This window comes from Callionymus lyra, chromosome 18 (assembly GCF_982586985.1).
Source record: "Callionymus lyra chromosome 18, fCalLyr1.hap1.1, whole genome shotgun sequence".
Lineage (NCBI taxonomy): Eukaryota > Metazoa > Chordata > Actinopteri > Syngnathiformes > Callionymidae > Callionymus > Callionymus lyra.
The window spans coordinates 21,819,296-21,847,060 of NC_141835.1; the positions used below are offsets into that span (position 1 = coordinate 21,819,296).

The 27,765-nt window shown below is 38.9% G+C and overlaps 2 protein-coding genes across 3 annotated transcripts in view; one reads left to right on the forward strand and one right to left on the reverse strand.

The window, feature by feature from the left end:
- The first annotated feature begins 204 nt into the window (after positions 1–204).
- On the forward strand, positions 205–16,784 carry impg1b (interphotoreceptor matrix proteoglycan 1b). Its single transcript, XM_087779898.1, has 19 exons — positions 205–271; positions 1,537–1,539; positions 3,064–3,273; positions 4,202–4,368; positions 4,443–4,471; positions 4,940–4,974; positions 5,040–5,086; positions 5,171–5,320; positions 6,182–6,240; positions 6,307–6,500; positions 6,563–6,958; positions 8,094–8,683; positions 9,019–9,108; positions 12,873–13,092; positions 13,287–13,497; positions 14,427–14,612; positions 14,690–14,867; positions 15,114–15,197; positions 16,701–16,784. Exons 1-19 carry the CDS (start codon positions 205–207, stop codon positions 16,782–16,784), a joined length of 3,000 nt encoding a protein of 999 aa, XP_087636024.1.
- A 1,572-nt stretch (positions 16,785–18,356) lies between these two features.
- The window catches only part of LOC148060950 (unconventional myosin-VI-like), a 33,228-nt gene continuing 23,819 nt past the window's right edge, over positions 18,357–27,765 (reverse strand). The window contains exons 27-33 of one of the 2 annotated variants that reach the window (XM_087779483.1): positions 27,675–27,753; positions 24,556–24,716; positions 24,422–24,472; positions 22,662–22,765; positions 21,055–21,189; positions 20,597–20,815; positions 18,357–19,175 (exon numbers count right to left, since the gene is read on the reverse strand). In XM_087779483.1, the coding sequence (XP_087635609.1) occupies positions 18,976–19,175; positions 20,597–20,815; positions 21,055–21,189; positions 22,662–22,765; positions 24,422–24,472; positions 24,556–24,716; positions 27,675–27,753 (949 nt within the window). In that variant the 3' untranslated portion in view covers positions 18,357–18,975. The remainder of the gene's footprint in view (positions 19,176–20,596; positions 20,816–21,054; positions 21,190–22,661; positions 22,766–24,421; positions 24,473–24,555; positions 24,717–27,674; positions 27,754–27,765) is intronic. The other variant, XM_087779484.1, reaches the window with a different exon arrangement.

Genomic DNA, 27,765 nt, shown 5'->3' on the forward strand with positions numbered 1-27,765 from the left:
AAAGTCCTCGAGGCAGGAATCCAACCCTGGTTGCTCTTTCCGGATACCTCTCCTCCCGGTTGTCTGCAGGGATAAAAAAAAAAAGGACTGTCTGAAGTGGACCGGCCGGAGAGACTTTCTGCGCTTTTCATGAACTCCCAGGATTTCTTCTGGTGTCTGCACCCAGTCTCTACACTAATGCCAAGTTTAAGAAAGACTTAAATCATGCTTTTACGCTCCAGACTCTTCTTCTTTTTGTGTCTGCTTACTCACCAAGCAACTCAATTCAAAGGTAGGATTAAATCTCTGATAATCTCTGATAGATTTGCTACAAAGAAGTTCTGCCGTTTCATCATCCTGAGGATTCTTGCGGGCGCGGAGGCAGTCTGAGGTCGTGGTGTTGATTTTGAGTGAAACGGCTGGTGACAGACGACGGAGGAGATAGATAAAATAATTCCATCAGTGATAAGATTTGCGTCTGTGCTGGCTTGTCTTGTTCGCTGTGATGTGCCCGGCTGAGCTCATTATGTTGAAGGAAACAAAAGCCATTCTGTTCCCACCGTCGCAGGACGCTAATCTTTTCTGGCTTGTAATTCTGCTGCGAGCTTTTTGCCGCCACGGTCTCGTTGAGGGTCTGTGTGCATGTGCCAAATTCTCATGCTCACCCAGAGCCCTGGACATTTGCTAACGTGACTTTAATTTTAACTCACCATTATCATTTTTCTGTGACATCTGCAAGCCTCCGACCTGTCTTTGAGGCTGGACCATCAGCATGGATGTTAATTGTCCTCACATTCTTGGCATGTTTCTGTTCTCGGACCAATTTGTGAGGGAAGCTATCTTTGTGCCGACGGGAGAGATTACAGATTGACATTCATGCTCATGAATGGAAGTTCTGTTTTGTTTGTTTCAGCAGCAGAGCTGTTTTGAGTTTATGCTTCATGTCACATTGTTTGAACTATCCAATAGTCCCTTAACAGACCTCGAACAAATCTGTCAAGCTCATCTTTAACTACTTCAATATTCTGGATTAAACTGAACCGAAGAATAAAACTTTCAAAATTTCCAGATCCTAACTTGAAAAAAACAACAACATTTAAAATTAAGTATATTTCTTCTTTTCTACATTCTACTATTTCACCATTTTACACATTTTTATAGTGTTATTTTTATCACAAAGTAACAGTAATTAAGTTTTATTTTTGAAAGTGCAATAATAATAATAAATGCAATCAAATTCCTTCATAAGTAATAATCACCAAATAATATGGAGGGAAAAAAGGGTAAGACACAAAAGCAAGAAATGAGGTCCTTCTTCCCAGTACAAGCTCAACATATGAAGCCATTATAACTGGAAATCTATGGAACCTGTGCAGTGTTTATTATTTGCTCCTGCAGTTGGTGTTTGGGGGCTCATTAATCCTGGATTATTGTCTTAAGAAATCCACTGAGGTTTGCCACCTGGCATCACAATGAATGACTTTCTTGATGAAATATTTCTTTGGAATAATTTTGCTGGTGATCGGAGCTCTGGGTCGTGTATAAGAAGGGAATTAGAGTGTTATAATTCCTCTCCAGTGTGTTGAGTTTGTTTTCTGAAGTAAGGTGATCAGGAAATGGGGGTAGTTGATCCTCAGCTGGGAACTTTTGTTCGGTTCAAAGGTTGGTCAGAAGTTGAAGCCAGAGTTTGAATTGGGAAAGATCTTTGCAAAGTCATTCTCATTTATTTTATTCGACCAGCTCTTATGTCCTTGTTCTGCAATTCTCTCAAACGGGTTTAATATACATCCGGTAATTGTTGTAATCCGTGGCTAATGCCCTCCATAGCTAATGGCTATAAAACAGTTAATCTTCTTACCATAGTTTTTGTACAATAGCATTGAACTTTCTTGTTCAACGGTCAAAAAACATGGTCGACAACTAAAAACAATATAATCTAAGTTGCAATTATCCTCTTAAATCATAGCTCACAAAGTTGCTTCATCAAACATTTCCCTGACGGACATAAGAACTGTTATACATACATAAACAAAATACAATTAAATAAACACAGATAAAACATTTTTGTTGTCACCCTCATAGTAAAAGTAATATTTAGACAGCTCAGAGAATGATCTTGCTGTGTGGAAATGTCATGTCAATCATATTGATTTTTATTTTGTTTTTATTGGTCATTGTAGCATCCATTTGTGTTTTCTTATAATTCCCCTTAATCTTTTTAAGGGGGTTGAATTTTACTTCCAATCCAACTTTAATACAGGAAGGATAACATCAAGTTAGCTCAGTTTGGCATCCTTATGACATATTAATGATTTTCCAAATGTGCAAATGTAATAGATAGACAAATGTCCAGAGTGTCCCAAACTCTCTCCCCAAGGGGCTGGAGATAAAAAATGACTTAGAGCAGAAGTCTCAATCACACAAGAGGCTCAAATCTATTAACATAATTACAGCGCTGGCTGGGGGAAAAAAAAAGGATATTTAGCTGTCTTTAATTGATTTAATTAGTCTGATTGGATATTGTCTTAAATTATCCTAGTTGTCTCTTTGTTCAATGAAGCACATCTATTAAATACATTTTTCTTAACCTTTTTTATTGGTGTTTTCTGTAAAATTGTGACTTAGGTAATATCTGATCCCTAGCTTCACATAAACCTTGGCATCTGTATGGATCACAATATCAACATGAACATTTATCTTGTTGTATTTTGATTATTAGACAAACATCTGGTGGGCCACATTAAATGACTCGGAGGGACAGATTTTTTTGAGAAAAAAAAAAATCAAGAAACACAATAAAAAACATTCACGACATATGAATCATCTGATTAGTCAGCCTCCACCTCGATGTGTCATGATCACACTCACCGTTAACCCACCTCATTGTCACCTGCCTACCTTTGTACTTTTCAACTGATTGTTAAATCAAGAAGCAAGTGATGTTGGTCTGGATTATTGACAGTGAAGAAACAACAGGGATTAGCAAACACACACGAGAGGATCGACACAATCCCTTGATAGCTGACAGGCAAGTGTAAGAATGATTTGATACATTGACGGTTTTTGTACTTGTGGCTTCTACAGATACTCACCCTGGCTTACCTGGACTCAAGGATGCTAAGTTTCGACATTTTCTGCAATCCTCTCAACAAGTGAAGCCTAAAACAAACCTGGATGGAGATGGACATCGGGCCAAAAGGTCAGCGGCGGTCCTGATGACTGGGGTCAGGGTCTGCCCACAGGAGACCATGAAAGCCGTCATCGGCAGCCATCGGGCTTATTTTAAACTTCGAGGTAAACAGAAGAAAGATATACAATCTTTGAATAACACAATGTCATTTAAAAAGCAGATTAGTGGCAGAAATGTGTATTTCTACCTGGTCGTGTATATTAAGTAGGCAGCTCATTGGCTAGTTTTTCTGGACGCAATATGAATTTACTTCAGCTAGTTCAGATGAAGCTCTGTATGTGGATGTTTGATTATCTAAGAACAGTCAAGAGATTGAAAAAACCCAAAAGAGATTAACTGATTATGATCTGTAAATAATCAATTTAAATAAGGTATTTTTTTAATCTCAAATGCAAGTAGAAAAGTGCAATTTTGTTTTCGATTTAAATTCCTGATTGTGCAGATAAAAAAAAAGTATAATAAAAAAAGTGCCAGGTCATAAACTCTAATGGTTTTGAACAGATGCAGTTCCAGTCATCTCCATTCTGTTGTTGAGACTAAAGTGCAACATTTAGTTTACACCATCAGGGCTGTGTTCTTTTGTCTCAATCATTAGAAATCAAACTTTTTTTCTGCTTCTTTACGTCACTCTCCTGACCAATGAATGGGATAAAAACATGTGATAAAAAATATAAGGGAGACTTACACTGAACAAGTTTAAATATTAAATTGACAGATTTAAACTGAAAGGTTACAAAAGGGGCCATGGAACCTGAAATGGATTGAAAATGTACGATAAAGCAGAAATAAATGTACTCCTTCATTTCAAAGCCTCACTGATGAAAGTGGTAATTAAGCAGTTAGTAATGATGTGTTTCATTGTCCGAACGCAGTCAAGCTGTCAGAGGATTGATTATGGGCTTTCATTTGTGCCACACACTTTAAACTCATTATTGGAATATAATCAAGAAAACTCATTCAATTCGCAACAAGCAAACAACACCGTGAACCTTCCTTGGTGACACTTCAGTACAATGGCTTGTGCGTCTGCAGTCTGTCAGGAGGCAATATGGGAGGCGTTCCGCATCTTTTTGGACAGAGTTCCCAGCTCAGAGGAGTACAGTGTCTGGGTGTACGCCTGTCAACATGAGAACCTCTGCATGGACGACCTCGCCAAGAACTTCAGCAGCTCACAAGAGCATCTTGACATGGTTGCCAAAGTAAGTGCTCCACTAATGTCGCACAAAGTTCAGGGGATTCTGGTGAATGATTTTTTTTTCTTTTTGTCTCACAGCGTGTGGCGGAGCATGCTGAGATGGAAGGGTACGTGCACAAAAGCAGTTTAGAATCTACCATCTAATGTAGTCCTTTTGCTGGTGATCTAGCCAAAGTAGGTTCAATGTAGCCTGTAAGCCTGTCGTTGCACACATCTTGGGTATGACCTCACATGGCCGTGGTTTATTGATGCCATGTGCTGAATCGAGAAAGGGTCCCCTGGCACATCATGTACTGTTCCTTCCTCTGCTGCCACATCTCCACTGATCCAAGTCTGGGAGGAGATCCCTGCGGAGAACATGACCTTGGATGGGAGAAATACATGCATGTGGGGACACACTCTTGAGAAAGTTTTTTGTAATCTTTCTCATTTTTGAGAACACTTCAATTGAACTGGAATGCTTCAACCATGAAGATGGAGAGTGTGTTCAAGTGTTGGACTTTAGATATTTTTAAAAATGATGTTTGTCTTTTGTAATGATAGTTTGGCATTAACCGGTAATCTTGTTTTGCTAGACCTCTTGATGGGACTACTGAGCCAGGAAAAGATTGTAAGTGACACAAATGACTGACAGCTAGTTAGCAGTAAAATAGTTAATATCATCCTCCTCTTCAGGCACCTGGGCTCCCCCTGTGATTCTCATCCCAACTGAGGCTGACATGGTGCGTTCACCTCCTTTTTTTCTCCCTCTGTCGACTATGAAACACTGGCAGGTACATTTGTTTCAACTGTACTGCTTTTTTCAGATAAAACTGGACCCTAACATGATAAAAGAGAAATACCAAGAGTACATTGTTGAATTCAGCGTCACTGTGGTGGATCCTTCGTACAGCGAGCTACTGAGTGACCCATCAGCTCCAGAGTTTAATGACGTCTCCAGAGAGATACAAGAAAAGGTGTGTGATGTATAAAAGATAAGTTTTAACATTTTGTCTTAAATTTAAATAAAAAGGAAAAGGTAAAAAGTTAATTCAGACAAAAGAAAATGTCATCATGTTTGCATAATTTTTATAAACGTTTTTTTCTGACCTGTTTTTATTCATTTTTATTATAACTATAAAATGTATATCTGTTTGCTTTAGATTCTTGTAACGTAAAGGTTACTACTGAGAAATAATTGGTTATTTCACTGTTAATTTATTTTCATTTTATGATATCCAATCATAATTTTACATTTAAAAAATGTTTGTCAATTAGTTACAATAAAAAATTATTCATACTCTTTCATTGCCAGTGTTGTATTGCCAATTGATAAACATGAAATAAAATACATAACATTTAATTTTTAGAGGTAACTACTAAGAAATATTGTCATTATTTAATTAAATTAAATTGTATCATTCTATGATATTTTCATCCAATCATAATTTCAAAAAAGTTTGTCGATACAGCGGTTTTATTATTATTATTATCACTGGGACCAATAATTATGACATAATTTAGTCTTTACAAACACTATATGTTCATAAATTCAATAACAAATGGTATTAGTTGAGATACTGCTTGTAAGCAGTTCATTCATTTGTTTAACATCACACCAGTGCAAGCCAACTTATGTTAAGCCAACCTGTGTTTCAAATAAATGGCTGTTACTAATTAATTTATTAGTTAATTAATTAGTTAATAATAGCTAAACATATCATAGTTAGCTTTTTAGTTTGTTAGCATCACACCAACATCTATATTCTCAAGATGGTTGATTTTTAAGCCACTGCAGGTGAAAATATTCTTTTTTATAATACTGTCTTCTTTTGCAGATGACTCATGTTCTTCAAAAGGTTCCTGGATTCAAAGAAATTCGTGTTATTGGGTTTAGGTGAGTGAAATCGTACCTTGGGATTGAGAGCGTGAGTCAATGTGTGGAAACGTCTCTTCTGCTCAGACTGGAGGACGTCTCCATGCGCTATGCAGCGATCTTCAATGGTGACACTGAACTGAACGATGATCCAGGCTCGAGCGAGTCAGCGGCAGACGACCAGGATCCAAACGCACCTAAACTGAAACAGATTATCGTGAAGGCCCTGAAAGAAGAGCCACTGCTCCCGATAGACTTGCAAACGCTCAACTTTGGCACGGGTGAGCCGGGTTGCCTCTGGTTTGTGTGAAAAGAACATTAAGTAATTGGCTTCTCTCTCCAGTCACGACAGTGTATCCAGTGGCAGAACTCTCTGTGAAACCTGCCGATGCAGCGATCTCAGGTGATGAGGTCACAGAGGCCATGATAGACCACAGCACACCCACCCACCAGAACTTCTTCCCCACTGTGGCAGTGGAGGAGATCTTCTCAGCCGAGTCTGAGTCACATACGTCCGTGCCTTTTGTCCCGCATGAGTTCACTTCAACTGTTGTATACGAGGGAGCAGAAGAAGCAGATGGCGTTGTGGAGGAGCACAGTGAAGGTTCCACACCAGACCCACCAGTGGAATCCATTTCAGAGCAGATAGAAGAAATATCTCCAGCAGAGTTTGAGGAAGCACCAGTCATTGAAACAAATGAAGTCGAAGAAGAAACGATAGAAGAGCCTGTTGGGGGAGGTGAGTTTCAGAAAAACACTTTTGGATTGTCATCACAGGGAAACTAATGTGTCGATTTAAGTGTCTCTTAAATAGATCTTAGACCTCTATTGTACTTATTAGTATGTGTCTGTTTGTACAAAACTCTGTTATTATTGAAATATTTACATTAGAAAATGTGCTTAAGCCCCGCCCATTGAAAACACCTTTTTTATGTGGAGATGAAACCTCGTTGTATAAAACAAGTGGGGTGTTATTACAGCTGGCTGGAAGAGGAGCGAAGCCCATTGTAACATACATAATGGACTCGACTCTCATAACCTCAGAGATTTCAGACCGGGGAGAACTTTCTAAAGTAATAACTTTAAAACATCGTCATGATGAGGGACTAACTGCATCTTGGAGAGATAACAACATTTGAAACATTAGTTGAGCTTTAATATGTAGTATTTATCAGAGCAGTTCAAATATTCAAAACTGTTTTATGACATACTTACAGGTACATATTAAAGCTAAATATCAAAGCAGTGTCAAAATGACTTTATGCTGCAGTTCAATATTCCATGAATGGAGCTCATGTTTTATTCAACGATGCCTCTTCATGTGATTTAACGTAGAGCTAGCAAAGTGCAGATTGCAATGTGGTTGCCAGACATCTGCTAAAGTATTGGTTGAACTTATCTTCTTTACCTTTTTTAGTTGTATTTAATATGTAAATAAACATTAGAAGGCATGAATTTTTACCTTTTTGCCAGTGGTCCTTTCTTTCTAGGCAGGGATTGAGTTAAGATACACAAGGTGACAAAACAATATAGTGTCTTATTTTTATTTTCAAGTTAGATCTGGTTAAGACAAATTCCCAAACATTACTTTCCATTGTTAGTAGTTTTAGATTTTTTTTCCAAAATTACTTCAACATGAACAAAAATTCCTCTGAAATAATCACAAATATATTGACCTTTTTTTTAGGGACACAATTATAAAAATAAATGTCTGCATCCGTAGAGTTAAAATATAAAATAAAAATGTGCAAAAACATTTACACAATCCATAATTCAGAGCATTTTCTATGGTCTTGATGAGAAAAGAGTTAATTGTGAAAGAAATGCAATATAATGGGAATATTAATTTACTAATGTGATTTTTCCTTTTCAAGAATCTGAGCCAACAGAGGAGAAAGTACTAGTAGATCATTCAGACCCCCGATCTGATCTACCAACCACTACAGTAGAGGCACTCCTACTCGACTCCACAACAACCACAATCACTGACACATTTGTCAGCGAAAGGTTCTCAACAGAATCATTTCATGAAAATGAGATTCAAGAGGCCGAACCAGGCGAGGGACCGTCACCAACCCCTACTCTGAGCCCTGCCCTTCCAGAAATCAGTGAAGCTACAAGTGCAGGGCCTAGTGGTGCACCCCCCAGATCAACCGAGCCTTCCCTTCAGAACTTTCAAGAAGATGTCGAGGCGATTCAGATCGGATCCGGGATAGAAGTTGAGCCCCCGGTTGAAGAAGAAGCAGGCAGTGAGGCGCCACTGGAGTATGACGAAGGAATGTACGGATCGACGGCAGCTCCGGTGATGAGACAGACTAGCACTCCTCTGACAGCGGCTTTGAACAAGAACAAAGAGTTGGTGGTTTTCTTTAGCTTGAGGGTCACTAACATGCTGTTCTCAGACGACCTTTTCAACAAAAGTTCGCCGGAGTATAGATCCCTGGAGAATACCTTTTTGGAGCTGGTAGGTACACAAGCTTTGGTCCTGGACATCATGATTGGGCATATTTTGTTTTATTACTTTCTGTTGTAGCAGCAGGTAGAAATACTTCTGTGCAATATTTCAATTATGTAAAGGATTGTACCAAAAAGGTGCTCAGTCTGGATGTTGTGCACAAGTAAGGATGCACTTTTTTTGCAGCAGGCCTTAATCTCTCAGCTGCCATCCTAATATGTTACTTCAGATTTGATGATTGTATTGAGTTTTAGAAGTCTTTGATTGGACCATAAGCCAAATTAAAGGGTTGACTTCAGCATTTCAGAAGGAACACATTGGTCACATGATTGTGTTTTGCTCAGACTCAGCACACAGGGCCCAAAACCCCGCCAAACCCTGGAGCTTCCAGCAAATATGAGCCTAAGAGACAGAAGACTTTAGCCTCCATACCGGTATTTGTCTTTTGACATCTCAGCCATTCTAGTACTCAACTAACCTCTCAGCCATGCAGTAACTAACCGAATAACACCTCAGCTGCTCTTTCAAATTCATGTTCCTGGAGATAATAACACGTTTCTTATGTATTCTGTTGAACATTTCTTAGCTACATGTTTCTGTCTGTTTGCCTTAATTATTTCATAAAGGATACATTTACACTAGGCTCTACCATGCTTATTGTTTTCCACTCACTGGTCCACTAACAAACTTACTCAGTTCTAGGTAGAATGATCATGTGTGTCTGTCTGTCCATTGTTTGAAACTGTTTGTTTGGCAGCTTATTCTTGACAAATGTTGGACAACAATGCTAATGCAGGGAACTACTGACACAGACAGGCTTCAATTAATGGTATAGTTAAACACATACAGTACAATTATACGTTTATACCAATGAAAGAATCGGCAATCAATTGGTAAGAAAACTGACTTTAAATGCAGTCAACCACTGTAATTTGCAGTTTCACAATTTTGTGAAAAGTTACCCTGAACGAATAATGTATCCGTTTAAAACTTGCGCGTGCCCAACATAGTGTTGAGTATTTGAGGTTTTAGGCTTATTTCCAAGGAGTAATAGGAGGCTACGGAAACAATTGAGCTTGAAGGACTAAAGATATTTTTGCACGGTACACTTTGGCAAGTGTAAGTACTCCCTAAAGTTTGTTTTCATATTTACAATGTATGAAAAAGCCTGAATTTACTGTGATTCTGTGTTTTGATGTTGTTGGTTTAATAAACAAAACATATACAACAAATAGCTCAAGAAGTTCAAGTTGGTCTATTGTTCAATTCGGCTTTGATGCTTTTACAAAAAGCTATTGCAAAACTCGGTGTACTTATTTTCATTAGACAAATTCAGGGTTCTACAATGAACAAGATTTCCTTATTTGCCTTCTGAGAAATTGTATTTTTTATTGTCAAACACAGAACATAAAACTGCCAGTAAGACGATAAGTAACTTTGAAAGACCACATACTTTCTGTCTTGCCAATTTTCATTGTTTGTACAACTGCTGATTATGCCATTTTATTCAGCTGAAGGGTTATTGATTACTTAATAGCCTCACAATACATTGCCTGAGATCATTTTTGGGTAAATATTCCGAGAAGGAAAAACGATGTAAGCAGAACATTTCAAAAAGTACAGACAGACGCTTTGTCTGGAGAGGATTCCTATAACTTTGATTTATTAAACAAAGATTTGTCCCTGTTTAATTTAGAAAAAAAATTGATTAATCTTTCAAGGTCATTAATTACTATAGGAAAGGCTACATCCAATTATTAGTACACACACGTGCCTTTCGTAAACACATACTAACGTGTCAGGATGCTAATGGATTATTCACCAGATGTAAGAAACAAGCTTCATCTTTTGATCGTACACGTGCTTGAGGATAAACTCGTCAGGGCTGGTCAGGGTCATGGGGCATATCTGAGTCACTGTTGGAGGGTTGTGACTTGTGTTAAGAAGCTTTACGTAACTCAGCTCACTTCCAGCTGCACACATATAAAAAGGATCCAATCTGCTTAGTGCAACATCAGTGAGGCCTGGGTGGACATCTGAATGTGTGCTACCATGTTTGGTCTCTCCGATAGTCAAGACTTAACCAGAAAAATGCAAATATTTGTATAATTCAGGTATTCTTTGACACAAAAAAATGGAAATAATTAAAGGGCACAATAATTGTTATTGCTTTTGTTATTGTTTTTTTTTTTACCTTAGAGATAAGGTTAACTAAGCAAGACACATTCAGGTCAGTTGCAAGGAGTAAAAACCTCAACTTATGAAACTCAATATTGGCTTTAAATGTATAATTCACCAACTACCATTGATTTGGCTAATGTTGTAATTATTTCAGGATGTTTTTTTGCTTAAAAAACAAAAAATAAATTAAATTAACAACATTGCAGTTTCATGGTTCCAGAGATTATATTTTAAACCTCACATATCGGGGCTTTAACCATGTATCCCTTGTGTTGCTTCTGTGTCAAGATGAATGACCTCCTGCATATATATTTATGGAAACCAGGGAGGTTTCAATCAATCATCAGTCAAGGAATTCAACCAATGAGCGAAAAACTCATTTTGGTTTGTCATTTGTTTCGCAGCAACAGATGTTTTGATAACCAAAAACAACAAATTTGCAAATGAGTTCTGATTCTTGTCCATACGCATGTATTTATTGATGTCATATTTTCACCTTTTAGCACACAGGTGGTGAAGTTGAAATAACACTCCATATCCAACTTTTAATGGTTGCCCAGACTTGGTTTCTCCTCTTCAGTTTATGAATGTAGCTTCCTAGCAAAAAGATATGTGTTCAGACGCTTGGACTGGTGAGTATCCACCATGGGGTGTCGATATTCCCAATAGGAATAGTCTAGGTTTTGTGGAGGAAGTAGAAGAGTGAGAAGAGATTTAAATGTCTCTCCACAGGTAGCAGATGTGTGCTGATAGATCCATCCAGGTTGTGTTGATAGCAGAGCAGTTTTGTCCTTCCCTTACATTACTCCTGTACCTACTGGTTTGTGTAGCAACCACTAAAACTGGACATGGAGGTGTTTTTTTACAAAACTGTTCTTCTCTCTGGGTTTCCTGAAACAAGAACCAGTAGATACAAGTGTAACCCGGACGGAGCGAAGCCTGTTGTATGTTAAAGATGAATGGCCGCGTTTGACGTGGAGAGTGGAGTGTTTTTTTGTTGCTCAGGACACTTCAGCGATATATCTTGAAGGTCACAGGGACACAGGCTGGTGACTAATCACAAGTGTTCATCTACAACTTGACACAGTGCATTAAGACAAATGGATGAGCTGTGACTCTGCCACATGTGAGAAGCAACGCTGCACTTCCTGGTTATCACTGAAGTTGACCTATCATTGATTCCAGAAACAATTAGCTCCCGGGAACAAGTTCCCCGAGCAAACTGTCCACCAATGATAAGTGTAGTAACCCGATCAGAGCAGAGCTCCTTAAAGCATCTTATCTGCTGCTGTACAGCAGGCCTGCAACAGCATCGTAATCTCTGCCTCTCACACTCTGGCGGCTTGACGTTGTTTTTACTGAAGTGGCCGAGCCAAGACTGATTCAGATCAATGAACATCGATGCAGGTCCATTACTGTAGACGCTACGCCGCCTTTTTTGCCCCAATAGCTTCGTCGGCACACATTACAAGCATTTAATCTTTCCCTAAATCGTTTCCTCGCTGAAGCAATATTGAACTTTGTTTTGATGTTTCTGTCTCACCGGCGGAGACGATGAATAGCTGTAGGCGAAGAGCCAATAGCTTTAGACGTCATTTCAGGTTGCTAACAAGTTCATATCAGAGACGTGTCAGGCTGGTTGCATGAAAGCATCACGTTTGTATTCTAACATCCTGTTGTCCCTCTTAAGTTTTGCTGCTTTCAAAGCCTAACAAGTCAAATATGCTTTAATTCAGTTTTTGTGGCTGGAGCATAGTAAAGAGTAGGATGATTCAACTAGGTAGTGAAATAATTAAACAGCAGACTGTTGTGTTGAGTGACATAAGGAGGTTGAGAGGGGCTGTGTTTGACCGAAGCTGACTAATTTCTTTCATTTCTCTAAATACTAGGTTTTTAACATACAGATCTAATCATTGATGATCAAAGTACAAAAGTAACCCTAGAATTGTTCACAGACTTTTTGAATCTGAATCAATATAAAAAAATACATTTTGAAAAGTCCTTTGTTCTTTTTCAGCTTCTTCCGTACCTTCAGTCGAACCTGACCGGATTCAAGCAGCTGGAAATCCTCAACTTCAGGAACGGCAGCGTTGTTGTTAACAGCAAGATGAAACTGGACAAACCTTTGCCGTATAATGTGACGCAGGCGGTCCAGTGTGTCCTTGAGGACTTCTGCGCTGCCACGTCCAAAAGGCTCGACATTGAAATCGACAGTCGCTCGCTGGACATAGAACCCGGTGAGATAAGTTCCATTGCCATAAGATTAACTACTGCTTATTCCTGCCTCAAGGTCAGAGGCGGAATTCTCCATAAATAAGACGTATGCTAAGCGATTAAGGTGACAAACGGGGGACACCTTTACAGTGATCTATCTTTAGAATTGACTTGATAATCCGACACACCTCATCGCTCCCTTCTTTTTTATTTCCAGCTGACCAGGCTGATCCCTGTAAATTCATGTCCTGCAACGAGTTCTCGCGCTGCGTGATCAACAGTTGGACCGGCGAGGCCGAGTGTCTTTGTGACCCTGGCTACAACAAAGTGGACGGTCTCCGTTGCCAGAGCACATGCGATTTGCAGCCTGAATATTGCTTCAATGGGGGTCTGTGTGAGATCATTCCGGGACACGGAGCAACTTGCAGGTACCCTGGAGACTTAAGTTAACATGGAAGCAACAGTTGTGATCCTGTTTTAGATTTGTAGTCTGTGCAGCCACTATACAAAGAGTCAACAAAAGTTTAAGGCTGCAAAAAAAGCCAAGATAAAGAACGGTTTCATTAACAACTTCTTTCCTTACATAATAATCGATTATCGGAAACGATCAATTGTTTTTATTTCCCAAGACAAAACCATTACTTAAGTTATTTACGGACTTCAGCAAATACTTTTATACAAGCTGCAGATGATATTAACAAGAAAAGATTAACATTATATGAACCCTTTTTTTACGACCAGTTCCTGAATCACGGCAGTAAAAACGACAGTAGCAAGGCTGGATTAGAAGACATTGATCCCTTGATGCCAAGTTTTAGTGCAGCATTTTTATTTACTTCTTCCGCCAGATCGATCGCTGTTCACTAAAATTTCCTCTGAGTGTTTTCCATCATGTTTGTGTGTACCAGGTGCACACATTAACTGTAAAGACAAAATCAATGTTATTTTTCTCTTTTTTAACGACTAAAACTAACATCCTCTATACTTTTCTCTCCCACTTGTTCTTGTGCTTTAGAGAGTTAGTGACACATCTATAGATTCTATAGATTACCCTCAGTGTTGTAGAGTATATGCTACAGGGTTCAAAGTGTGTGAAAAAGTCACTTCTTACTGTCCGGAAATGAGAGTCGTTAAATGCTGTTAAGTTTCGAACTGGACTATCACAGATCTGCTGCTGACCATGAGTACATTGATTTTTAAACTGCTGTGTCAGCCTGAATCTTGCTCTGAAGTAACTGAAGAGTTTTGAAACATTTTTGACTTAAAACTGCAGCCCTCATAGGTTCAGGGTAAAGGTATAAACATGGTCATGTAAAAAGTGTGATCTCTTCTCAAATACATTTTCCTGATGTTCCAGATGCCCTGTTGGCCATTACTGGCACTACCACGGAGAACGTTGCAGCGAGCTGGTGACACTTCCTCTTGACCCCTCCACCATCGTTACCTGTCTCATTGGAAGCGTCTGCCTCATCGCCGCCATCATTGGCGTGTTGACGTTCATCAACAAGAAGTGTCTACAGCCGAGGAAGGCTGTGACTCTGGTGTAAGTGAAAATGTCATGTTGTGCTCGTCCTCGCCTTCAATAAGTTGTGTTGTGCTGCCGTCTCCTCACCTCTGTAGGCACAGCCCCTCCCCCTACGTGTTTGAGAACACTCTAAGAGTAAACCCAGTGTTTGAGAATGACGATGGCGCCTTATCGCAAGTGTCCACGCTCCAGTGCGCCCCAAGTGCTGAACCAATCCGACAATCTGAGCAGGAACATTTTGCCTCAATTGAAAATATACATCTGAGTATTGAGGTACACCTTCAGCCGACTAGAAGACTAACCAGGAACTTTGACTAACACAAACTAACTTAGAGAGGCTTAAAAGAGTCACATGATAACATGGAGTTGATGGGAATAGAAGGCTTGGATTCTTAAGCTTGAGGAGCCTCAGTAGTTAGTTCATCCTGCAAACAAAGGAGGATGACTGATCCGGGTTCATCTGATGAATGATGCTGTAGGTGAGACCAATGGTGAATTCTCTGCTCAACGTCTCCACAGATCCCCCGTCAGCTCTACACAACCAGATCGGAAAAGCTAGTCTCGGACATGGTGGACTTCCATCACTGCATACCACACAATGAAGTGAGTCCAGCCTGTGTTCACTTAAAAATATTAAAATGAATGTTTTATGATCTTTCATGTGGAGCAGCCATAGTGATACATAACAAAATCAAAACGTTTTTCGCCACTGTTTGTAGTTAACTCAAGCCGAATTTGTTGGGAATAAAAAAGTTGAATTTGTCAGCAAGTATTACTCTTTAATTGGTAACTATTGAGAAAACTGATCCAGCTATTGTCACTCCCGCTTTGTTTAAAAAACAAGTCCCTTGGAGATGGAGACTTCTGGGATGGATGACGCTGCGTGACTAACCTCAATGTTTGACCAAGTAGACGTGGTTAGGGTAAACAAGATTTAATCTTCAGAAAAAGTATTTTCAGTTGGTGGGGCTTAAGCAGATTTTCTAATGTTAATATTTATATTAAAAGAGAGTTTTGTCCAACAGAAACATACTTATGAGTACAAACGAGGTCCAAGATCTACTTAAGAGACACTTAAATCAACAGTAGTTGACCCCCTTTAATATATTAAACTATTCATCGATCACACTTTTCATTTAAACCATGAAACTTTATCCAAAAAGTATATTATTTCATTAAAAAGGTCAGACATTTACATTTTTTAAGATCTTATAGTAATTAATACATTTAAACACTCAAAGAGCATTTGAAAAATTGCCTCCATTACTAATGTTGGTCTTCATTTTAAACAAAAATGAAAAAAGCTCTTAATTCTCAACTAAGACATTTTTCCATAAATCATATATACATCATCAATTTTTTGTTCTTAGGGTTGGAACAAACCTATATTTTATACATATATTTAACATTTACACTTACATATTTAAATCTTTATTATTTATTTAAAAGTTGTTGACATGATCTTCTCAAGCGGTTATGTATTCTGACTATTTTTAAACTAAATCACACAAGAGAAGGGATTTCTTGTTGAAGTTAACTCTTGACTTTTGAATACTGGTGGTGAAATTCTACAATGGCTGCATCTGGGGAATGAAATTACATTTAAAGGAATCAGTTTTATATCCATTACAATATATCATCCAGCAGAGACCATTTAAAAATGTGCATTTAAATGATTTAACTACATTTTTTCTAATTGTATTGGATTTTAATGATAAATAGGGAAAATAAAGATAAAAGACAAAACATTCTCACGAGTAATTGACTTCAGTATAAAATCGACATTTATTTCAGTTTGTAAACTAAGCAATACTGTTACTGTTAATTAAAATGGTCTTTCATGTTACATATATTTTTCTTCATGTTTTTAATTTACAGCTCTTTGACGCACTGAAAGGTATAACAACTGCTAATTTACAGTTTTCTAACCAAATCATGGCTGTTACAAATTTGACGAGGATTTGAATCACTAAATGTTCTAATTAGATAAATTGATAGATAGATAGATACTTTTATATATCTCCATGGAGAAATTCACGAATTGTTGATTGATGCGTTTGATGGAACATAACATAACATTTCTAATGACTTACTCTTCTTTGTCAGACGTGGCTGTCATCAAATGAATACCGAACATGTTGCCTCGTGCGGACGTCAGACAGCGAGCATCTGGAAGTGACCGTCGTTTGAGAGAGCGGCGACGTAGACAAGTCCATGTTCATAGTCAGCCAATTGTCTTGTTAGGCAGAGAGCTATGGATGTATTAGCTTGTTTGAAATCTGAATTTCTATTTATTTCAAGTAAGGGCAGTTCCTGTATAGCCTTTTCAAAAGGTTCTTCTTTCCTCACAATGAGGTATTTATTATTTCCAGTCGGACGAATCTGTCAGTGTTCTCACATGTTTAGATTGTGTTGTTTGGAGGTTGTTCTATTCAGTTCCAAAACAGAGACTGATTGTAAATGCTGACTAAAGATGGATTTTAGAAATAGTGTTGCTCTTCCTTCTGCCCCATGGAGCACTTTTTTATCATATATTTTACATTGAAAAGCAAACAATAAAAATGAATTTGTCATGATTTCCCCCCAATGTCTATATTTTATTATTTAAGTTACAATGCTTCTAATTGTTGTACACCCTTAGAACAGATATTTTAAAAAATAAAATGGTTTGGATACGTGGAGGACAGAGGTATTTGACATGCTGGACGAAGAATCGCACAGATGGAGGTAAATATATTAGTTCTATTATGAGTCTTAAAACGCCCAATATTGTCCTTCACAAAGAAGTATAACCTTTTTATTTACATTTTAAAGACCATAATTAGTAATAATAATAAGGAAAATTAAGTTCTCTAATTACTAATAAAAATGCATGTTCTGGTTTATAAAAAGAAAAGAAAAATGTATATAGTATAGCATATCTAAATGTTTGTCAATGTATTAAATCAGATAAAACTCAACCGACTTTAGCTTCACAACTTTCGTCTATTTTGCTGTGATAGTCGACTCATGAAAATTATTTTTTCTTACAACATGAAGTTTTTAGTCGTCCCACAACAGCCATTAAAAGCATTTTCATGTTCAGTCAATAACAACATGAATTAGCAACTATACTCTTAATAAGTCCAGATCACAGCTGCTTTTCTCGTATCAATTCACCTGAAACTGTTTCATCCCTTCTTTGAATTACAAAAAATGATGCTTTTGATTCAGATTCACAACATAACATTCATCAACACAACAAAAGTAAGAGGTGCTGAATTTTAGCTCATGTGTAAGAATTACATAGCAAGTTAAAAGCAAACTAACCTCAAGGAAATGATAATGGATGTTCATGTATTCTTCATCTTTGTGTCTCTCTGAGAATGACGACGAAGTATGTCTAGCACCTACTCACTATAAATGTTTCCGATGTTGAATCCAAGTGTAGCAGAAACAGGAAGCGGATTGATGTTTTCAGCACATCTTTACCTTCCACATTTGTGCACAGCACTGACTTTACACAATAGGAGTCCACCTTGGAAATAATTTTCATTTAGAAGTTTTGATCGCAAACTTGGCAGATTGGAACAGAAAATGTTTTCAAGGCCACTGTAGACTGCTGGCTGGCAAACGCTTTTTTAATCTTGTGGACGTCTGCTCAATCACTTTGGCATTAGTAACTTGTTAGCTTATGTTAATGTTAATCTCGTTTACCACAGTTACACTTACAGTCCTCTGACAACCATCGGACGATCCACGACAGTCTCCAGTCAAACTACAGATGATTGAGGAGGTTTATTGCTTACACGCTTCCAGTGCAACATCAGAAACATTAGAGAGGAAATGAAGGGAAACATCCAATGTGTTCACATTGTGTCATTACATGAGCTGGAATAATTGTATGAAAGAAGAAGGTTTATAAAATATTCATGAACACACAAATCACATGGTCAGTCCTGCCTGGAGTTAAACCCAACACTGTGTGTAAATCAAACACACACAAATACAAATCCTTTGTGAGGAACTACAATAATTGAATCTCAAAAGTATTTTCGTTTTGCAGTAAAACTGTGCCTACATTGACAAAAGTTGCTACTATTCATTAGCACACATGCTAATCCTTCCTCAGTAAGGCTTCCTCGGTGATTTGCATTTTTATTGCATTGAAGGCCTCACTCATACGCAGCACAGATTGATTTCAGCACAAAAGCGACTGTTATTAGAATTGAGAATAAAGACTAAAAAAGTAGTTTAAAAAAAAGGAAAGTCATTGTTAAAACAGCTCGGAAACCTTCTCTACAGTTATCTCACACAGGGCGCAGCAGCAGAACGTCTTCACGTGGGTATTCGGGCTTCAGGGCTCAGGCTGGATGTCGCATTCTTATCTCGCCGCCGTGGATCACTTGAGGAGACTCTGGAGCATGGCGGTGGCGTAGGTGGGCCGGGCCTGCTTGTTCTCGATGGCTTTCTTCAGGTAGTGAATTCCATCGCAGCGCTCCCAGATCTCTTCGAACTGCCTGGGGAGGATCTCTGCGCCCCTCTTCCTGGTCAGACCAGTCTCCTCCAGACTCAGCTCGCACATCTCCATGTCGTCCTTGCCTGTATCGCAGAGACATCCAGTTATATAAATATAGTGTAATATAGTGTGTAATTAATCACAGCCCATGACTGAGATTAAATTGAAAAAATACCATTTATCATAAAGATTCTCTGTCTTAGAAAATGCATGAAATTACACCTTCACCAGCAGACACACTCTTTTTTCCTCTTTAGTATACTGCAAGCAGTATGTGTTTTGAAAATGTTGTAGGTGGAATGTGTGCCAGGTGCTTGCCAATGCAGAGCCGTATCAGTTGGACTTGACCATAAACAAGACTAAACCAAACTGACTGTTGCAGTCTTACAGACCCTTTCAACACATGCTGAATTTAAAGTACCGTGCTGCGAAACATTTCTTACCGGGCCGCACAGAAAGGAATTTATATTATTTCTATAATACTGATTCTTACACTTTGAAAGGTGTTTGAAAATGAAGACCTGATTTTAAAGTCATATAAGCATTTAATTCTTGACAGATGATTGATTCAGTCAGGTTCAACATAAAAGTTAAGTCTGTAAACTAATAAAATAAGTAAAACACAAACTCTATATTAGACCATATTGTTGCAGTAAAACCGGTCTAGATCTCTTGCTGATTCAGCTTTATGGTGAGATTTATTCCTACGCACTAAACATTTTTTTTACTGGTATTATTTTTTACTATTTTATCTGAAGGTTGGGCCGTGAATATAATACTGACTGATTATAAACCGTTCTAGTTATAGACAAACATGACAAACATCCACGTAAAAAATTAAGAATAATAAAATATCCAAATACCTATTTGGAGCTCATCTGTAATGTCCATCTTGTATTGAAGCGTCAATATGTGGAATTTTTCCAAAATGTTTTTAATTAGTCTATATATAATAAGTTTGTATATAGCGGAAGTAATCAGTCTCTTAGTTACTGCCTAAAATCTTTCCTCATTAAAGAACATCCTCAAGATGTTGTTTAATGTTTTTTGAAAAAAATAATTTCATGTACAGTACAATATGGACATTGCAGATATTTGGATATTTTTCAAATGTGTAATTTTGGAGAATCAGTCACTACATTCAAATGTACATACATGTTTGTCTATAACTCGACATGATGCTGAGAAGAAAGTGATAGAAGTTTGAATTTTGGTTTAATTCGTAGAGTAACGAGAAACCAGTTTACTCAGTTTAGAAGAACAGACATGCGACGAACTCAAGCATCTGTGACTGAGAATGGACTTGATTCTGATCATGTGACTCACTCATCATCCGTAAATAGCCATCAACTCTTCTGCCTCATACGCAGCCATCTTTATAAACACCCTTTCTCTGACATCCGATTGCCTACTTAAAATCCTTGTGGCAGCTCTGGTTTTGTCATTACTCATCAGTCTGCTTCAGCAGCAGAACAAATGAAAGAATTCCATCCATGACCCTCACCTGCCACCAGTACAATCGGCCGTTTGTCAGGGTGCAGCTCCATTTGTCTGGCGATCCAGGGCCCGTCGAAGTGAGCGTACCACCAGCCTTTTTTCTTGTTCTGGGGGTCCTTGTACTGGTCAGCAGGCCGGATGAAAGGAATGCGAAAGTACCTCTGCTGGCGATTCATGGTCACCTCCTGGTGCTGTGCTGTCATCGGAGGTGTTGGGTTCTGCTCGGCTGTTGTTTTTCAGAGAAATGAGAAGTGATATTAAAACAGAATAAGGGGAGAGTTTGAGGACACAGAGCGATGCAGACAACAATTTAAGTTAGATGTCTGAGCTCCTGATTTATAACTTGATGATACCGATACCGATTTGGCCCCTTTTCACAAGACTGAAAGTATCTTCCATGTATTTTCAGACCTAAAATACTTAATAAGTACCGAGATCAGTGGGACTGAAAATAACAGCACTCACCGTAGTCAGTGACTGATTTTGGAGCCCTCTGATCGCTTCCATCGTCTGTGCGCTTCTTGTTCTTGGACTTCCAGGCATGGTAGACCTTCAGACGCCGGTGGAACTCCTCCCTGCAGGCAGCCAGCAGCTCGATATCTGTCCCAGAAACAAACAACCAGTGAGCTTGACTCAAATGTGTGACACAGAGAGAGCTTTCTTTTCAACTCAGACAACTGGTAATGACTGTTTCTGTCTTTCAACCATCTGAATCACACGTATCAAGCTCAAGGACCGTCGGACACATCTGGTCTACCAAGTCATTGAAGGTGGCCTGCAAGTATAATTTGAGAAAATATCGATTAAAGTTCACTTTGATATAATGACATGCTAGAGTTTAAGAGACAGAGATTGCTGATGTTAGCAATTATAAAGAAAACTACAATAACAAATGCTAAAGATAGTTATGCTAGATTTAGCATTCAATAATTTAATAAAGCATTGCAATGATATGTATATTTACTCTTAAAGGAGTTCTGGTCACAGGTGGTAACCATTGAAAATTGTTTAGCCCCTTATTTAGAATGTGACCCCTTGTGTAATTGAGTTTGACACCACTGTTACATATGGACGGTTGACTAAGTTTTTAATAATGGTACGTCAATTTTGGGCTGTTTTGTTCTGATGCATGTCAACTTCTTGAATGCATCCTTGGCTATGAGTGTCTTATAGATGCCATGTTATATGTATTTAAGATGCCAGTAGAGAAAAAAACAGTTTCTCAGTATATATTACTCAGCTCCTATGATCACACTGTTTGACATTGAGGTCAAAGGGGATCAATCACAGATTAGAATGGAGGGTTACCTCGCATACTTTTTAATTTCTGAAGATGTCAAAAACATGAGAGGGTCATTAACATGAGGAAATTTAGAGATATATAAAACAATATTTTGGGGGTCACATTTCTATAATAAATAGACGAAAGATTTCAGAAAATTTAAATGATAAATATGTAAAAAATCCGACAAACCCACTTCTAAACAATCAACTAAAACCTAGAAAAACAGGACCCCTGCAGTGAAAACAGAACCTGTGTAATGCAGACTTCTAAAAGTGACAAAGAATAAAAAATAACTTTGACCACAAGCAAACAATTGGGCGAAAAACAGACAAATTAGCCAGCTGTCTCAGGAATCCCTTAGGGAATATGGGAATTGAGATTTCAGTGGAGCACACAGTGGAAGACTTCTTGCCGATTAGAGGGATGTTGGATGATGACACAGGTCTGCCATCATGCAAAATGATTTTTCTTTCTATGCCAGCGAGAACTCCCACAGATAAGCTGCTGCACCTGTGGAAACATCCTCGGATGAGTCTTTCGACTTGTTAGGCAAGTCTTCATGTCTCCACAGCAAGCACAGCTGCACATTCAGCGATTTCTAAGCGGCACTCTAAAATGACTGAGAAAATACTGGAGAGCACCCCAGTCACCCCTGCGGACATGGCGGCATTCACTGTACGGTGGGAAATCTGCCAAAACAGTCTCTTAATTATTGAAGAGGAAGAGTCGCGAGCACACTGGCTATAATGCACTTCACATCTGCTTGTGTTCTTGTTGTTTTCCTCACCACAGGAAGTGTTGATGACATCTCGTAGCTCAGCATACTTCCACTTGCTGAGGTCGTACTTTTTCCCGCCGGCAGCAGCTTTGGTCGCCTGCACCTGAGGACCCCTGAGTGGCCACAGAGAAGGAAAGTCAGAATGTGAGTCATAGTCAGCCTTGGAGAGTCTCTGACTCTGACAAGTGGGCTGCTGACACACTGACACATGGCTGCGTCATGTCTAAGCTCACGGCAGCCGCATCAGCAGCTTTCCTATAGGGATCAGCCTGCTAATTCAATAAGGCTTCAGATTAAAGAGTTCTATTTACACACTACTGATGAGTTCAGTGATCAAGAATCGTTATGCACATAGTCGTGAGCACTTGGACACCGACTGCAATGATGGACGCTGACTCAGGATGGAGTGCAGAGGCAGAAATAAAGCTCTTGTTTCAGGTGTAGAAGTGAGTTGAGGCTAAAGTGATGTTCAGGGCTTCCAGCTATTTCCGGAAGAGACTATTTTCAAACAAAGTCATGTCCCCGCACTCCAGCCTACCTGCTGGGCTGCTAGTTAATGACTCCAGCTCTTTTGTGTGCGGATGTGGAACTGAGAATCTGATGGTGATTTCGTTCACATCTTCCAAAGTTCAACTGACTGAACAGGAACGTATGACGCTATTGCTATATGCTATATATGACGATATTTTTGATCAGAGGAAAAAACAGTACCAACTTTGAAAGACTTTTGCACATTCAGGTCAGATTTGTCAATTAGAAAAAAAGTTTAATGTTTTTGCATCAGTGTTTTCAGACGCTAGTACAGTGGTCTCGAACAAAACAAATGCCTTTCCTTTAGTTTAACTGTGATTGTTGACATCCATCATCTCTGTGCGTTATCTTATATGAAACACTAGCATCTTTATATGTAACCATACATGAACATTAATCTTTGAATATGAGAGAACGAGTTTGACACGTTTGCTAGTAGATGCAGACATGAAGTGTAGTTCTTTTGTGCGTGTGAGATAATACATTGTTTTTTTGTTTTTTTTTAATCCCCTCTACCTTGCTAATAACATTGAAGATTTATTACAGGAGACTACCACAAGCAGAAGACTTTACTTGACAATTTGAAAAGGCAATTTTAGGGGTTAGGCAGGCAGGAATAAAGGGTCTTCATTCCTTATTTGGGGTATTACGCTTGACCAGGGGTCGGCAACCTGAAAGAATACCTGGGAGCCCCAAAAACCCATTTGACTTTAAAAATAAAAATAATTCCATAATGTTCACTTTCTCTGTTCGCCTATCAATAAAACGTTAGTTAGTGATCGTTGGCTATCTATGTAGGCTAGAAGAAATGATAGTTTACCAGATCGTTGTTCTTTTTTTTAGGTCTGCAACTGCAGAACTGAAGTAAAATACTATAACGATCATTGTTTTGCATTGTTACTGTTCCTTTAGGAGTGAGACAGATGAGGGAGGGGGAGCGAGGAGTCAGAGTTCTGATGACCGTGAAGAACTAATGTTTTTATATCAGCAAAGTCTGTTGCTAAATGTTACACTAAGAGTTTTTGTCAAATAAAAGTGAGGTTTGCTCGTTTTTTAATTCAATTATTGGAAAAACCCTGTGAAGAATTAAAAAAAAATTCCCACATTTAAACTTATTTTCAAAAGACTCAGCGAGCTGCATCAGAGAGCTGAAAGAGCCCCTTGCGGCTCCGGAGCCACGGGTTGCCGACCCCTGCGCTAGACTAATTATTAGTCGGGAAATACTACTCATTTCTTACATGGCTCTGGCAGAGGATGATGAGATAGGGAGATCTGAAAAAAGTTCATCACTGAGAGAAACACAGCAACAGAAGAAAGTGCAGTTATGCCAGGTTTACACAACTTGGGTCCTGCAGATTTGCATTTCTGGTACCTGCGCAGGCTGGGATCAATCTGACCCTCCTCTGAGATCAGCTCAGCCTCGCTCTGAGCGATCCTCATAGCCAGCTCCCGGTCTCGTCTTTCCTGCTCCAGTACGGTGGCACGCTGAGCTTGCTCCTCTCGCTCCAGAGCCAGCTGGACCCCCAACTCAGCCTGCAGTCACAGATGCCAATGAATCTCCAATTCAAGTTGTCATCATAAAAACAGTCCAAAGAATGTTGGAAGTTATTGTGATTGAAACAACGTATACAGGAAAAATTTGGTTCCTTTATTTTAAGAAGGGGCTGCCTTTGTAAAGTGCATACCTCTGGCAAGGGTCCCATTTCACATGGCCTTATAAAAACACATTAACAACCAATAAACAAAGAAAAAAAGTTTTTTTTTTGGCCCATGTATAAAAAAAAATACAAATTACACTAAAGGGAGATTTAACATACAAGCTCTAAACCATTACTATCAGTGATGTTTGTGGTACTCTGGAGTCCATAAACACATTTATGACTGATGTCATGAAATTCATAACTCATGCAAGTGGTTCTACTGTAGGTTGTGTTTAACGAAGTATTTTCTCTAGTTCTAACTCGTCTGAAGCAGAGCTACGATCAAAGTGATTCAACACCTTATTGGGAATGATTGAACTACAGAAAACCATTCCGTGGTGTTCTGATCACTTCCACACAATTGCCAACAACGAGTAGTTTTCTGACAGTTCGATCATACTTATATGCAACAAAAGGCTAAGAGTGGGGTTAGCGAGATGGCTTATCAGTGTGCATCAAGCCATTCTAAGTGAGCCAAATCTCTATATTATCATCGTGTCAATCAGACAAAGATGAAGTGCAGTATGGACACTTGGGTTGAAAGGATTGCTCAGAGGTGTGAGGCAGAGGGTCAATATAAAGAAGATTAACTGGTTCAGTCCTTTGAAAATGCCAAAAGGGAAACAAAAGCAGTTGAATGGAATTTCAGCTGGCAGAAATATTGAGTGAACACAAAGCATGTGAAAGGGGAGTCAAAGATGGATGATGTAACTGTGTGTAGATGAGGTGAGGTGATAAGGAAAAGATAAGACAAAACAAACCACAAAAAGTGTCTTTAGTTGAAACTGGGTGAATTAATCATATAGACCCCATGCAAAGAGGACCTTTATTTATCTGCATCGTCTTTGGAGCAAGTATCTCCACCTTGACTCTCCATCTATTGTCACTATCACTTTGTTTTTCATCACAAGCAGAGACAGATTGATACCACAAACTTTGCAACGTCATGGGGGGGTCTGCCACATAGAAGGACACTTAAGAAAAGCAAAGCTGCTTATCCAACTTCAAAGGGAAACATTGTGTTGATATGACTTTCCAATTTAGACGTTTTCTAGAGCATGTTCGTGGTCAGATCTTATAACAAAGTCAGAAACATTATTTCCCAAGAGGATACAGAAACTGTTTTTTTTATTTTTTACATATTTTTCCTTGCAGTATGTTTTTTTAAGCAAGCATGTTTTGAAATCAGACTTCATCTTCTAAACGTAAAATTTGCTTTAAAGAACAACACCTAATGCAGCATCCAATTGAATACAGAAGCTCCACAGGGCTGAGTGCTCACTTCTTCCCCCTGCTGACACATGACTGCAAATAACCTGGTGAAGTTTGTGGATTCATCTCTTGTGGGTCTCATCACAAGGGACAACAAGACTGACTACAGAAAAAAAAGATTGATCTTCTGATGACAAGCAATGACAGCGACAACCGAGGAGTTGGTTGTCAACCTCCAGAGGGGCAACACCCAAAACCAGCCACTGACCATCAACAATGCTGGGAACTGCATCAGTCAGGACTTCTTCTGGACCACCAAAACAGTTTATTAGCTAAGAAAGCCTGGCGGCGCCTCTACTTCCTGCACAAAGATAAGCGTGTAAATGCTTCACCACCCATCACGACTATGTTCTGCAGAGGACCCATTGAGAGCAGTCTTTTCCAGCTGTATCACAGTGTGCCCTGCAGAGTACAGGGAAGACAGCCAGAATGATGGTGAACCAGTCCCATCCCTGAAGGACAATTACACCACCTGCCCCACCCACAAAGCCATAACAACTGTGGTCATTGCAAGTCACCCAGCACACAACCTCTTCAGCCTGGTAGGAGGTATTGGAGTCTCCATTCCCACACCACTAGACTCACAAACAGTTACATCCACCAGGCTGTTAGATTGCTGAACTCACTCCCCTCTTTGCCCTTAGCTCAGTTCCCCAGGCTTACAGGAAACTACAAATCTGAACTGTGCGCCTCTGCACACGTCAGCTGCTGTTCCTCACTGCCTCTGCTCTGTCAATTAAGTACATGCCTTAGAACCTTGCGTTATTAAACTTTGCCTATGCTTAATAACATATGAAAAATATGACATTATATAATATATTTTTATTTTATTTTATTGTCTATTGTTCCTTCATGTTAGACTTTGTGTTATTGTTGTGTCTTTGCACTTTGCTTAAGTTAAACAGTCCTGTCTGTCTACACCGCATAACACTGAGAAACTTCATTTTCTTAATATCCTGTACATGTGAAGGAAATTACAAATGAAACTTGTGTGTGTTGTGTGGGTTTACTCCGGACACTACGGTTTCCTCCCACAGTCCATAAACATACAGAAGTTGATTGGAAACTTGGGAAATTGTCTGTAGGTGAACAAGTATACGTGTGTGTGAATATGATACAACCTAAAGTCTTTCTTACACTGTAATGAATAAAATGTACATTCTTATAAAACATGTTTTATTTCTCTTGAAATGCTAAGTAAGCAAACATTCATTGCTGGTCGGCTCATTATTTGACCTGAAGAGGGGTTTTGATAACATGTTTTAATTTTGACGTTTGTTAAACAATTCTGACTAAATCAAAACAAAATAAACAGCAAAATTGAATACATTATTGTAGACGCGGAGGAGCTCAGTGGCTGACTTGTTGTGGCGACAGAGGAGGTGAAGAAGTTTTTAGAATGTTTAGCCGCTGTTAAAGCGCTTTGTGACCCTGGTCTAGAAAGGCACGAAACAAATAAACCTTCTTCTTTGCCCGTTAGACAGCTGTCACTCAGTAGGAAAGCGATGTGTTGACAAACCTGTAAAACCTTCTCTTCCTCTTCTCTTTTCTTCCTGTCTTCCTCTTCCTGCTTCCTCTTCAGTTCCATTTCCAGTTTCCTGAAACATAAT